This window comes from Colletotrichum navitas (assembly GCF_030913465.1).
Source record: "Colletotrichum navitas strain CBS 125086 chromosome Unknown LY79scaffold_19, whole genome shotgun sequence".
Lineage (NCBI taxonomy): Eukaryota > Fungi > Ascomycota > Sordariomycetes > Glomerellales > Glomerellaceae > Colletotrichum > Colletotrichum navitas.
The window spans coordinates 190,441-202,838 of NW_026850565.1; the positions used below are offsets into that span (position 1 = coordinate 190,441).

At 57.4% G+C, this 12,398-nt stretch overlaps 3 protein-coding genes across 3 annotated transcripts; 1 reads left to right on the forward strand and 2 right to left on the reverse strand.

Moving 5' to 3' along the window:
- Positions 1 to 196: 196 nt before the first annotated feature.
- LY79DRAFT_668531 (beta-glucuronidase) lies at positions 197 to 2,097 on the forward strand (the record flags this gene model as incomplete). The annotated part of the gene is made up of 3 exons (XM_060563541.1): positions 197 to 446; positions 531 to 1,450; positions 1,504 to 2,097. The coding sequence occupies 3 exons, from the start codon at positions 197 to 199 to the stop codon at positions 2,095 to 2,097; spliced, it is 1,764 nt and encodes a 587-aa protein (XP_060415720.1).
- A 2,121-nt stretch (positions 2,098 to 4,218) lies between these two features.
- LY79DRAFT_629211 (kinesin motor domain-containing protein) lies at positions 4,219 to 8,531 on the reverse strand. Its single transcript, XM_060562148.1, has 4 exons — positions 7,779 to 8,531; positions 6,000 to 7,703; positions 5,445 to 5,897; positions 4,219 to 5,390 (listed from the first exon to the last, which is right to left on the reverse strand). Exons 1-4 carry the CDS (start codon positions 8,232 to 8,234, stop codon positions 4,515 to 4,517), a joined length of 3,489 nt encoding a protein of 1,162 aa, XP_060415721.1. The 5' UTR covers positions 8,235 to 8,531; the 3' UTR covers positions 4,219 to 4,514.
- A 393-nt stretch (positions 8,532 to 8,924) lies between these two features.
- LY79DRAFT_512259 (acetyltransferase) lies at positions 8,925 to 9,755 on the reverse strand (the record flags this gene model as incomplete). Its single annotated transcript, XM_060554352.1, has 2 exons — positions 8,925 to 9,054; positions 9,127 to 9,755. 2 exons carry the CDS (start codon positions 9,753 to 9,755, stop codon positions 8,925 to 8,927), a joined length of 759 nt encoding a protein of 252 aa, XP_060415722.1.
- Between the last annotated feature and the right edge of the window lie 2,643 nt (positions 9,756 to 12,398).

The window sequence follows — 12,398 nt, forward strand, 5'->3', positions numbered from 1 at the left end:
TCATGGTCATATACCACCCGTCTTACTTATACTGACTTCCGCCTCGGCATCTTTTCCCTTCCCCTACTGCAGCGCGACTGTTTAAATCCCCCGCCGTCGGCCACCGTCGTCTGATGCGGGGAAGAGCTTTCACTGTCACCTCGAAAAACCAAAGCCCGCTCCGCACTGGCAACAACAACAACACCCGCCGCCCATCATGCCAGCCTCGATCGCCTTCCGGTCGCTCGGCTCCGTCCTCTGCCATGAGATCCGTTGCCTCTTCGCCGCCTTCCCGCCCTCTTACGGCCTGCTTGCGTGGGCCGGGTTTCTCCCGCAGATCGTCGACGCCCTCGCGGTGACGCGCGACATGCCCCCGATCATCGTCCCCGGCCCCGAGGAGGCCAGCGCCGTGTTCGATGCCTTTGTGAGCTACTCGCTCGAGTTCGCCTTCTTCCCGGACTTCGCCGGTAAAGGCCCCTCGATCTTTTTATCCTAGACCCGAGTAAAACCTGCGTCTCGAAATCGGCTCTGACTATCCCCGTGTGTGTTAGGAAACGCCTCGGCCCCGAACACGTTCTCAGACAACCTGCTGGCGAACCTCGGCGCCCTGCAAGGCGTCCGCCCCTACATCCGCGTCGGGGGCAACACGCAGGACTACGCCCTGTACAACGAGTCGCTCCCGTACGCAGTCAATGGCACGTACGACTTCGCCCGGTCACGGGACTACCCGACCACCGTCTACATCGGCCCGTCCTTCTTCGAGTCCTACAGCACCTTCGCCGACACAAAGTTCACCCACGGCTTCAACCTCGGCCTGGGCGCCAACCGCTCCGAGGGGTGGCAGACGCTCAAGGCCACCGTGCCGCTGGCGTGCAGGGCCATCGGCAGGGACAACCTCGACGTCTGGGAGTACGGCAACGAGCCCGACCTCTACTCGACCTCGGCGCAGGGCCCCGTGCGGCCCCCGTCGTGGGACGAGGCCGCCTACGTCGCGCAGTGGCTCAACGGCACCCGCGAGATCGCCCGCGTCCTCGCCGCCGCGTGCCCCGACTTCCCGGCGCCGCCGGCCTTCAAGGCCCCGTCCAACGGCGGCACCGCCAACCGCCTCCGCGCCCCCGCCCAGTGGGCCGCCGGCCTCAACGCCGACGGCAACGTCGCCCTCTTCTCCACCCACAACTACATCAGCGGCGCCGAGAGCCCCGGCGTCACCCTCCAGGGCACGCTGATGAACCACACCCGGACCGTCGAGTCCGTCCGCGCCCACGTGCGCGAGTACGCCAACATGACGGCCCGCTTCGGCGACGACGCCGTGCCCCCGCATATCCTGGGCGAGCACAACTCGCTCTACAACCAGGGCAAGCCGGGGCTGTCCAACTCCTTCGGCGCCGCCCTCTGGGGCGTCGACTTCAACCTCTACGCCGCCTCGCAGGGCATCAAGCGCAGCCACATGCACATGGGGACGGACTACAGGGTAAGCCCCCTTCTCTGCATTTGTTTCGAGAGAGGCTAAAAACGTCCTCACAGTACCAGAGCTGGCAGCCCGTGCACACAAACACGACCGCCCTCGGCACGAAGGCGCCGTACTACGGCAACATCGCCGTCGCCGCCTTCCTCGCCCCGCCCTCCTGCTCGTCGTCGTCGTCGTCGTCGTCCTCCTCCTCCTCCTCCCCCGTCTCCGTCGCGCACATCCCGCTCGGCGACGACGGGCACTCCGCCGCCTACGCGGCCTACCACGGCACGGCGCTCGCCCGCATCCTCCTCGTCGACCTGCACGCCTACAACTCGACCGTCAACGGCACGGGCACGACGCCGGACCCGGACGCGACGAAGGAGGGCCGCGCGACCTTCACCCACAGCTTCGCGGTGCCGCCGTCGTGGGGCGACGGGCTCGCCGGCCTGCGCCGCCTCCGCGCCAACGGCAGCGACGCCATCACCGGCATCACCTGGGACGGGTGGAGCTACAACCACGAGCTCGACGGGGGCAGGCCCGTCCTCCTCGGCAACGTGACGGTCGGCGAGCACGCGCTGGTCGACGGCGGGCGCGTCGCCTTCACCGTCTCGGCGGCCGAGGCCGTCGTCATCAGCGCCCCCGACGGCGGATGCTGCAAGCCTTCTTAGGTGCGGTGTGCCGTTTTGATAATGCGGGTTCTTGGGGAAACTACATACACACATACACACATACACAGCTACGTACAAATTCAGTGTCCTCTTTATACCTCTCGAGATCCTAGTGCACGAGCCATCAGTACCAGGAGCGACGTTGAAGTACCTGACAAGACGGAGCGGCAAATGGCTGACGGATCGCACTGAAAACCATGGATTAGGCCAGTTCCGGCTTACACTTAATAGGTATTGCAGAGGAGCTAGATCCCTATCAACAACGGATAATTACTCTATATTATAGCACAGTGCACTTCTTAACCGGCTGTACAAACTTCTGCTCCTGGCACACACTGCGCAGAAAACCTTCGGGTTGTTATTCGTCAGGCTTGCCCTTCTTATGGTGAATCGTAATCTTGCGGGCGTAGAGGGCTCATGCAGCTTTCTCGACAGAAGGATGATTACTGTAAGAGAGTCACTATAAGAGAGTGCGAATCACGAAGATAATTCCCGAGGACATACAATCAGGAGTATCATGTAACCTGGTCCTTTTGAGCAACACATCTAGAAAGACCCTATATAGTGAGACTTGGAATGGAAGATAGATCGTACACAGTCCGGAGTGACACACACAGTACTTGAAGTTTGTTTGCAGGTTTGCTTAACCTTTGTGTCGTAGATAGCTCATCTGGTCCGAGGGGTTACTACGTCATAGAGTATGGTATAATACATAGTTTACCACCAGCTGCCCTTCCGACAGATCTGATGGAAGGAGATACTCACAAACCTCCATCGGCATCAACATCCTACCGCTTCGCCAACACCACCATGGGTGAGGTCGAAGATCAAATGATCGAGCAGATGGAGGAAGAGCGAGAGGACTTGAAACAGGCGCTAGACGACATTGAAGCGTTTGGCGAGGATTACAAATGGTACGTTCGAAGAGCATCACGTTTTTTTCTTTCTTTTTCTTTTTTTTGTATATATATAGTTATATATTTTACAGTCATTGATGAAAACTCAACCCATAGTCACAATGAGCACTGCGAGAGCAGGGCCTGCAGCAAGTCCTGCTCCGCTCGTCAGTGCTTCGATTGGTGTCTCGCCCATGAATGGCCTTCGGTGGAAGACAGAGATGGCGAGGCCCCTGTTCGAGTCACATACACCACAAGGGACGCCAGTGGGCAATGGATATCTCGAACGGAGGTCGAACAGCAGCGGATTTGCGGTCATCAAGACGCGAGAAGACCATCCTGGCGATTGCAACATCGTGACCTCGCCTTTCGTTGGCGCTGAAATAAAGGGGGTTGTGCCCGCCTCGGAGGATGAGTTGCGGGAGTTTGAGCAGGAACAGAGAACGCTTGAGATGATGGGACGCGAATCGCCGTGACACGGTCCAAATTTGAGTTTGCGACAGACGTTGTCACCCCTTAATTGCAACCACGTCTCTTTCAGTCTCATCTTGCTAGTTGTTCGTGAGTTCGTGCCTACGTAAGAGAAAAAAACACGAAGAATTTCCCCAACGGAGCATCTTCTACAGAGCCCTCGTCACAATCACCACCCTCGACATGCTGTAAGACGCCACTCATCCGCGAAAGATGGAACGCCGCAGCCCTGACGGCAGAAGTTGAAATCTTGATGATCTGAAGTGGAGTGGCGAACCTGGTAGCCTTTGAAAGCCATACTATTGACAGCATCGCTATCGGTCCTAGGTGGGCAAGTGCCTGCTTCAAGATGGAGGGCCACTGTTCTTCAGTTCATGGGATGGCCGGTTTTCAGAATGGGGGTTCTTGATGAGCACACACACACACACACACAGACACACACACACACACACATATATATATATATATTCAGAGAGAAATGGGCATGTTCCCCTCCCAATGGCGCGTTCCCCTCCCCTTGACGCATACCGGGCTCCTCTTCGCCGAGAATGCCTCCCACCCTCTTCCGCCCCGAGCCACCTTTAGAATTCGTACATACAAACCCACCGCTTCTCTCGACGTAATATCATCTGACCGTCTTCACATACGACGCCGTAGGCGTCAACCCAGACGTGAACGGGACGATCCCTCAAACAGCCGAATCACAAGTGACGAACGAGGTATATGATGGAAGACCGGTCTGAATTGGAGTCATCCTCAGGAGGGGTAACAAAACAAAAAGAAGAACAAGTCAAAGGGTATCGAGAATACCAATAAGCCTACACCCCCCCCCCCCAAAACGAAAAAAGGACCACTGAATGAAAACTGCCAAACCAAACCAAGCCCGAAAACCCGCCCCCTGCCATTTGTACAGTTCCCCAACCAAAAGAATGCAGTTTGTCAAAACTCCCCAAAAGACACCGATATCGCTTTTTTCTTTCGAAATGTAGAATCACCATCCCTATCCATCCTCCACACACACACACATGCACACACACACACCCCAGCTATCTAGTTCAGCCGGGGGCTCTTCCTGCGAGGTCCCAGGCTCGACGAGAACGACGCCGGGGGCACGTTCTCCCGCCCCTCGATGGGGAGCAGGCTGCTTTGCTTGCGGCCCTTGGCCACGACGTGCCTCGCCGATGCGCGTTTGTTGAAGAGCAGCGGGGCCGTGTGCTCGTTGATGGACATGATGCTGGCCGACGGGTCGTAGCCGACGCTGCCGGCGGTGTTGGGGTTCACTTCGCGAAGGCTCATGTTAAAAGGGGGCATCTCCGAAATCATGCTGAGGGCCGACATACGGGTCGACGCGCGCGCCGGCGGTGAGCGAGGGGGCAGCATGTCGTTTTCATTGTCCGAGAAGACGGCCGGGTCGGACCCCGCCTTGGTGGGCGTGGCTCCCTCGCCGAGCTCGGCGAGGAGGGCCTCGTGGGCCTCGGTCCGGGGGAGGTCGGTCGGGTACTGGTACTGGACCTTCACAGGGGTCTCTCCCGTGGGACGGTACTCCTGGATGGTCGTGGACTCGATGTCCTCACGTAGGGCGGCCAGCGGCTTCGACAACTGCTGGGTCAACGGGTCCAGCCCCTGCTGCATCTCTTCCGTCTCCGTCTCCATCTCCTCGCCCAGGTCCTTGACGCGGTCAAACGTCGACTTGAAGTGGCGTGCGATGCTGTCGAAAGACTTCTCCACCGTCGACGACAGGCCCTGCACGGACTCGCCGTGCCGCTCGTGGTGAGAGGCGTTCTCGGAGCGCGCACGAGTGACGAAGTCGTCCAATGCCTCCATCTGCACATCGAGGTCCTTCAACTGCTCGTCCACGACGCGGACAGTCTCGGCGTGTACGGATTTGGTCGTTGCTTGGATGGCCGTGCTGTGCTCCTCGGCGGTCTGGAAATGGTCAGCATGATACCGAGGTGCAGCGAGGGCTCGTTGTTGGCTTACGCTCCAGTCATCCTTCAGCTTGTTCTTCATAGCATCGCGCGACTTGGCCATGTCGTCCAAGAACTGCCCCTCCTTTTCGTCCCAGATCTCCATGTCCTCGGAGTACTGGGCCATGTTGCCTTGCAGGGAGTCGTTCGAGTCGAGGACGCTCTTCTGGAGATGCGCCGTCTTCTCGGCCAGCCTGGTCTCTTGGGTTTCCGCCTGAGCATGAATGAGAGTGGTGATCTGGGCCAACAGATTCCGTCGGTCCTGGGCCGCCTGCTTCCTCTCCTCGTTGAGGACCTGCTGCATCTGCGAAGAAATGCTCTCGTTTTGCTCGACGATCGTGTCGGTCGCGCTCTGGAGTTGCTGCCTGAGCCTGTCGGATTCACTTCGCTGCTCGGTGATGTGCGTCATGAGACCCTCAAAGATGCCCTTGAACTCCTTGCCCAGGGAGCTGTACGAGGCGTGCAGCTGCGTCTGTGTTAGCGGCGAAGCTCAATGTGCAAAGAAAATTAATAATAAAAAAAATTTGAAAAAAATATTAAAAGGGTAAAAAAAGTCTGCATGTCTTACCTGGCCGTGAAAAGTGTCGAGCTCGCTGAGGACATCGGCAGCGATACGCTCTGCGGCACCGGCAATGGCCTGGAGGCTCTGGCCGACCTGCTGCTTGACCGTGTCGCGAACGACCTTGATCTCCTCGAGGACGTCGTCCATCTCGTCCTTGGACTTCTCCTTCTGCTCCAGGAGCTCTCGGCGCGATGCGGCAAACGAATCCAGCTGCTCGTCGAGGAACTTTTGCGTAGTGGACAGCTTCCGCAGCTCCTCGCTGACGAACGAGTTCATGCGCTCGGAAATGCCCGAGATGCCCTGCCGTTGCTTGTCTTGAAAGCTCTGCACGCGTTGCTCCACCAGATTCGTCACTTCGCTCACTTCGGCTTGTGCGGTGCCCCAGGCGCTCCGGTTGATGGACTGGAGTTCCGACTTGCGCTTGTTCTTGGCCCGGAGACCGTCGACATCGTTCACCGTCTTCTGCAGGGTGGCAATCAGCTCGCCGCCGACCTCGGCCAGCTTCTCCTCGGTTTCTTGGTGGGCCTTGCGGAGGTGCATCTCTTCTGCCAGGCTCCTTCTTGTCGCCTTGAGAACGAGCTCCGTCTGCTCGAGGACGCCCTGCGTCTCGTCGAGCTCTGCCTTGGTGCCCTCGTGGTCCTTGCGTAATCCCATAAAGCTGGAGGTCAGGGCAAACAGCTCCTGGACCTTGTTCTTGAGGTTGTTCTCGAGAGTCTCCATCTTGGCGGCTTGTTCTTCCATGACGATGCGTCGCGACTCGCTCTGCGCCGTCATTTCTTCGTACGACTCGTTGGAGAGGTAAACGCCGTTGCGCTGCCGGGTGGTGATCAGCTCGCTCTTGAGCCTCTCGATCTCGGTCGCAAAGTCCCTAAGAAGCATCCTCTTGTTGATCAAGGCGTTCAGTTGCGGCTTGTTGCGGATATTCTTTGCTCTAAAGGCGTAGTCGAGCGTCGAAATGGTTTCCTCCAGGTTGCTCTTGGCGGGCGAGATGGTGGCGATGATGCATGTTTTGGTCTGACCCCCGAGGGAGTCTTGCAGCAGTCGAGTGAGCTTCGACTCTCTGTAGGGGATATGCTGGCTCTTGTCGACGAGGGCGTTGATGACGCGACCGAGCGTCAGAAGACTCTTGTTGATCAGGCCGGCCTCGGCGGCTCGCTTGTTCTCCGCGCCGGACCGCTGAATGTTTTCGCTACCGGCCAAATCAACCAGGTTGAGCTTGCCGGCGCTGACGTAGTCCTCGCCACCGTCCTCGCCCTTCTTTCGGACGTAAGCGGTGACGGTAAAGACGGTGTGACTTCGACTACTGAGGTCGTTGCACTTTGTTGCCGCCACCTGGCGCTTCAAGCTTCCATCCTGAAGAACCTTGATGCCCTCGCCGGCGTTCCTGATGTGTCTCTCCTCCATTCCCTGCACCACGGTGGTGGCATGCCTCCTCGATGTGTCGTCGAAGATCTTGAGCTTGGGGCCGTCCTCGACGGCGATGAGGTCGCGTAGCTCCTCGTTGTAAAGCTCGATAAAGGAGCACTTGACGCAGCTTTCGGTGTCGTCGACCTCGAGTTTGTTAAAGAGCGCCTGGAGAGCCCTGGGGATGATACCGGCGCCGTCGGAGAGGAGGCCCAGGGTTTCCGTCATATCGCCGGACATGGTATAGGTCTTGCCCGTGCCGGTCTGGCCGTAGGCGAAGATGGTGCAGTTGAAGCCAGCAAGCATCTACATGGTGTCAGCGGGACTGTGTCGAGAAAAAAAAAAAAAGAGACAAAGCTCGACCGGGAGGGTAGAACGAACCTCGTCCAAGATGGGCTTGACGACGTCGTCGAAGACCATGGTCTGGTCGGCGGCGGCAGAGAAGACGCGGTCAAAGTTGTACGTCTTGTTGCTCAGGGCGTTGGCGCCGAGCTTCAGCTCGACATTGGTACCCTTGGCGCCGTCGGCCTGGACGACGACGGCGCTGTTCTCGCGGACCTCGCGGTCGTTGCGGCCTCTGCAGCGGACGACGACGTTGATGTTGGTCTCCTGTCCCGGGGTGTCGAAGTCGTAGTCGCGCTCCTTGCGCTTCGTCGCGGTGGTGGCGACGGAGGCGACGGACTCGGCGGGCGAGGCGGCGCGCTCTGCCATCCTGGAGGGGGCATTCTGGTACCGCAAGTTGGAGGTGCGCGTCCCCGGGCGCACGCTCGCGCGAGCTGCGGCGCCGGTACGCACGTTCGACGAGGTCGGCCTCGTCAGCTCCCGTCTGGAGCTCATGGTTTTTGTGTTTTTTGTTTTGTTTTGTTTGTATGTGTAGTCGATTCTCGGTGATGGCGTATTAAACAGGTTGAGGGTAGCAAAATCAACTCATCCGAGAAGCCAACAAAAAAGGGTCTCTGCCGAGAAACTACAAGCGCGCGGTGGGTGTTGATGTTTGATATACGGTGCGAGGCAAGGTAGTAGGAACGGGCAGAGAGAGGGTGTGTGTATGTGTGTGTGCGTGTGTTGACAAAGAGCCGGGGTCGGTAAACAGACCATGCGCGCCCAAGTGGGGAGAAGCTCTGTGGTTGGTCGACAGCGTCCCCGTTGCCCGGGAAACGACGGCCGATGGCGCCCCCTCCATCCCCCCCCTTCCGCCCTTCCGCGCACCTATGTTGCTGGCTGTTGTGGCGTCGTTCTACCGGCCGGTGGCGTCACTCACCAAGACTCGGTCCATCTTGACAAAAAGACCATCTCTTTAAAGGTGGGATTTGGTTCGCAAAACGAAATTAACATCATGTCAGACTGGCTGACAGGAGAAGTCTCCACTGTTCATGCCTTGTGAACATGCCAAAAGAGGCGCTTGCCAACTAATAACCAACCACCTCCACCAACACCACTACCACTACTACGGCACGTTGCTCAGCTGCTTGCTTAAAGGCCATTGATGACAATGCGCCGTGACACTTCGTTCCTAGTCATATTTCTTCAATGTCCCTCGTCGTTCCGCTCCGAGCCCTCGAGCCCGACTCGCATGAGAGTGCCCGGCCATATGGTGCCATTCGCCCGCTTCATCCCAAAGTCGGCAACGATGCTAAACCCCAGATTTCTGTAGAACCTATTGCTCATCTGTCAGCTCTCGGACGTCGTGTCTCCTAATCTGCCCTCCCCCCCCCCCCCAAGTACTCACTTGACCAATTTCCTGCCGTTTCCCGCCCACGCATCGAGGTAGAGCGTCTTCGCTCCCCTCTCGAGCCCGTAATCCCTGGCTTGCTTCACAAGCGCCTTCCCGGCCCCCTTGCGCTCATGTCCCGTTCTGAAATCCGTGATCAACACGTCGAGATACACGAAGCCCTCTTTCCCTTCCAGCTCGGCACGGATGGCGTCCACGTGAAACTGCGACTTGACATGCCCGGGCAGCCAGTCGTCGCGGACGAACGCCGCCCCGACCGAGAGCAAGAGCGCCCCGTCGTCGGCCGTCCAGTACCGGAGACCGGCGTGCCGCCTCGGCTCGTCGTCGCTGCCGCTCGGGAGAGGGAGAGGCGCCGCCGCCGCTGCCGCCGAAGACGGCTCGACCTCGGCGTCCGCGATGAAGATCCGTAACGCCTCCCCCTCGCCCCTCGCCCGATACCTCTCCGACGCCCGAACGTCCGCCGCCGTTTGCTCGCGAAACCCCTCCTTTTCGCTGAAGGGCCGGGATCCCCACATGCCGCCGCTGCCAATCGCTTCGAGGTACGGGAGCGTCGAGTCGAACACCTCCACGATGTAGGCGTCGTCCTGGTGGAGTGCCCCCGCCCCTCTGATCCGCAGCTTGTTCATGATGCAAAGCTAGGGGGAAAAAAGAAAATAAATAGAAAATAAATAAAAAAGGAGTAGAGCAGTCTAGCGCTATGTTCCAGACGCAGTTTGCGGGAATGATGGGAACGAAAGGCGTCAAGGTATGAGCACATACGAGGTTCCAGCACAAACGCATACATACACAACAATAGGCCACCCCCGCAGAGGAATGCTTATCTGCCGTGCTGTCCAATGTAGCACTGTCATCATGCTATTCCCCGCTCTTTCTTCTTCGAAATCACGACGCTAAGTGTTGTAGAAACACCAACATGTCAAGAGCAGTGTGTCGAGGCTACTTCATAACCACCTACTTTGTCTTGTTTACCCAAAAACCGTCTATCCGGCCAAGCACAAGTCTTAGACGTGCAGCACGCCTCATTTGTATACCAGGTGGTAGTACTGGGCCATGCATGATGTTTGTCGAATTGTCCGATTAAAGGAGGGCCGACCTATTGGGGCCGCGATGCCGACAGATATTCGGTTTCCTGTGCAGACTGCGACATATATCAGGGAGACAGCGGCAACGTCTTTTTCCTATCTCGGTGGCAACCCGTCATATGCAGGATCCTCGCCTCCCGCAAATAACAACAGCTAGCTAACGAAGATATCTCTCTTTCCCTCTCTCAGTCGTGACCGACCGTAACGTGCTGGGCATGAATTCGATGGGTCCGAGCTGCTCATGCTCGCGTGTTCCGGCTTGCCTCGCTTGTCCAAACCCAGGCTCAGAGGTTGCTGCCAAGTCCTGGGTTCTTGCGACGATATGCTATTAATGGCCGTCCGTAAAATCGAAAAGCTTGCTTCTCAACCTTCCTCTGAAGGTTGCGCTACATCCGAGATATGCCTGTCTTTTGCTGCCCGTCGCGGTCCAAAGAGTGCCCCTAAGATTTGCATACGACCGAGTAGCGTAGTCTCATGGCATTCATCAATGTGCCGAACTCGGCCAGACAGCAACAGTTCTTGACCTCACGGGTATCGCGCGGCAGCTGCAGGCGGAGTGGCGCGGCTGCTCGAGAAGTTGCATCGGAATCCCGACAGAACTGCAACACGGTTAGCCTTGCCGGGGTAAATAATGCCGAACCTGGTCTCCAGTTGCAACGGGGGCTTCGCAAGGCAAACCTGGAGTCAAAGCTGTCTTACCTGATGATGCGCCAAAGTTTTCCTACTCCAAGCATTTCCGCATAACCAAGCATGGCGATCCTGAATCATTTCGGGCTGTGCTGAGAAGTGGGTGATTCTTCTGCGTCAAGGGAGCCCAATCGTATCCCTGTTGGCGTCATGTTGGAACGTTGTCTTCTCGCAGTCTTCACGAGCGATTCTTGGTCTTTTACATAGGTAGACTCCATTCAGCCAGTGCCTGAATGCTATGTGAGGCCATCTCCGTGCGTAGCCGCACGGTTGGTCGACACAGATGTCTTGAAACTGCTAGCCGATGCCGGTGCTAACCAGCGCATCTCATCGATCCAAAGGATCAAACCCAGGCGGTTTTATTCAGATTCTCGAGATAACCAAACTTCTTTACTGAGCAAAGATGGCACTCGTGCTCCCCAATGTCAGGGGTGTGAGCAACCAATAGTCCGGTGAGAACGCCTTTGGTTTTCGAATGAAGGAGTCTGGAGTTCCTGATTGGATGCGAAGCCTGCCTCAGAAGCCAGATAGACGTGCTTGCCGGCCCTTCTCTTGGACAATGCACCACTAGGACGAGCGCAACGTGAATGCAAAACCCCTTCATGGGCATAGGAGATGGCCCTGATCGGTGACGGCGCTTTCACTCGCGAGCTCGAAAGGACACGGCCTGAATCACCATAACCCTGAAGTTGCATAGAAGCATTTTAATACCACATTGTCTGGCGAACCTTTGGGACTCGAGGGCTCGCAGGTCGGTATCAGGAGCGAGGTTCATGTTTTGTCGTGATAGCACAGTCTCCCGTTCGTCTCTCTGCTGCTGTAGGGTTCTATTCATGAGACGCACCTGTGCTTTTCAGCGTTTTCCAATATATTCCACTCTTATGGCCTTGACTCTTACATTTATGCGAGAATTCGCAGTGTCGCTGTTCCAAGAGAGATGGACCACCACAGGTCATGGAACACCAGGCGGCAGTGGACATCTTGAGGTCTACGTGCCACGGCAAGTGATTGCTTCAAGCGTGGAAGTCTCTCGAGTCCGGTCCGTTGTGAAAACGTGCAGGAAAGTCAATCGAAGAACAGAGCATTGAGAAAGGGGGCGTGAAATTAACGGTGAGAATTTGAAGACGAGATACCAGCTCCGGAATCGTTGGACCGGCGCAATGGCGACGGCACCCCCACGACGAGCCTGGGGAAGCAATATCCGAGCATGGGTTGTGTCGCAATGGGTAACTCGACGGAATACCTCTTGGACGAGCCATTCTAGCTACTAGTAGTAGGAAGCCTAGACATTTCTCGGAGCAAGGGTAGCGGCGGTAGGACGCCGGGTGTGATGTTAATGAATTCGAGTGATGATGGGTTGCAGTGTTGGTCTGTGACGGTGGTCGAGGCGACATTTTGAGTACTTGAAGGACATGTGCGGCACCACTTCAGGCGATCTCAGATCCGGGGAAGCCGTAAAGGAGGGTTGTCGGAGGGACTCAGAATGAAGGGAGCAAGAAG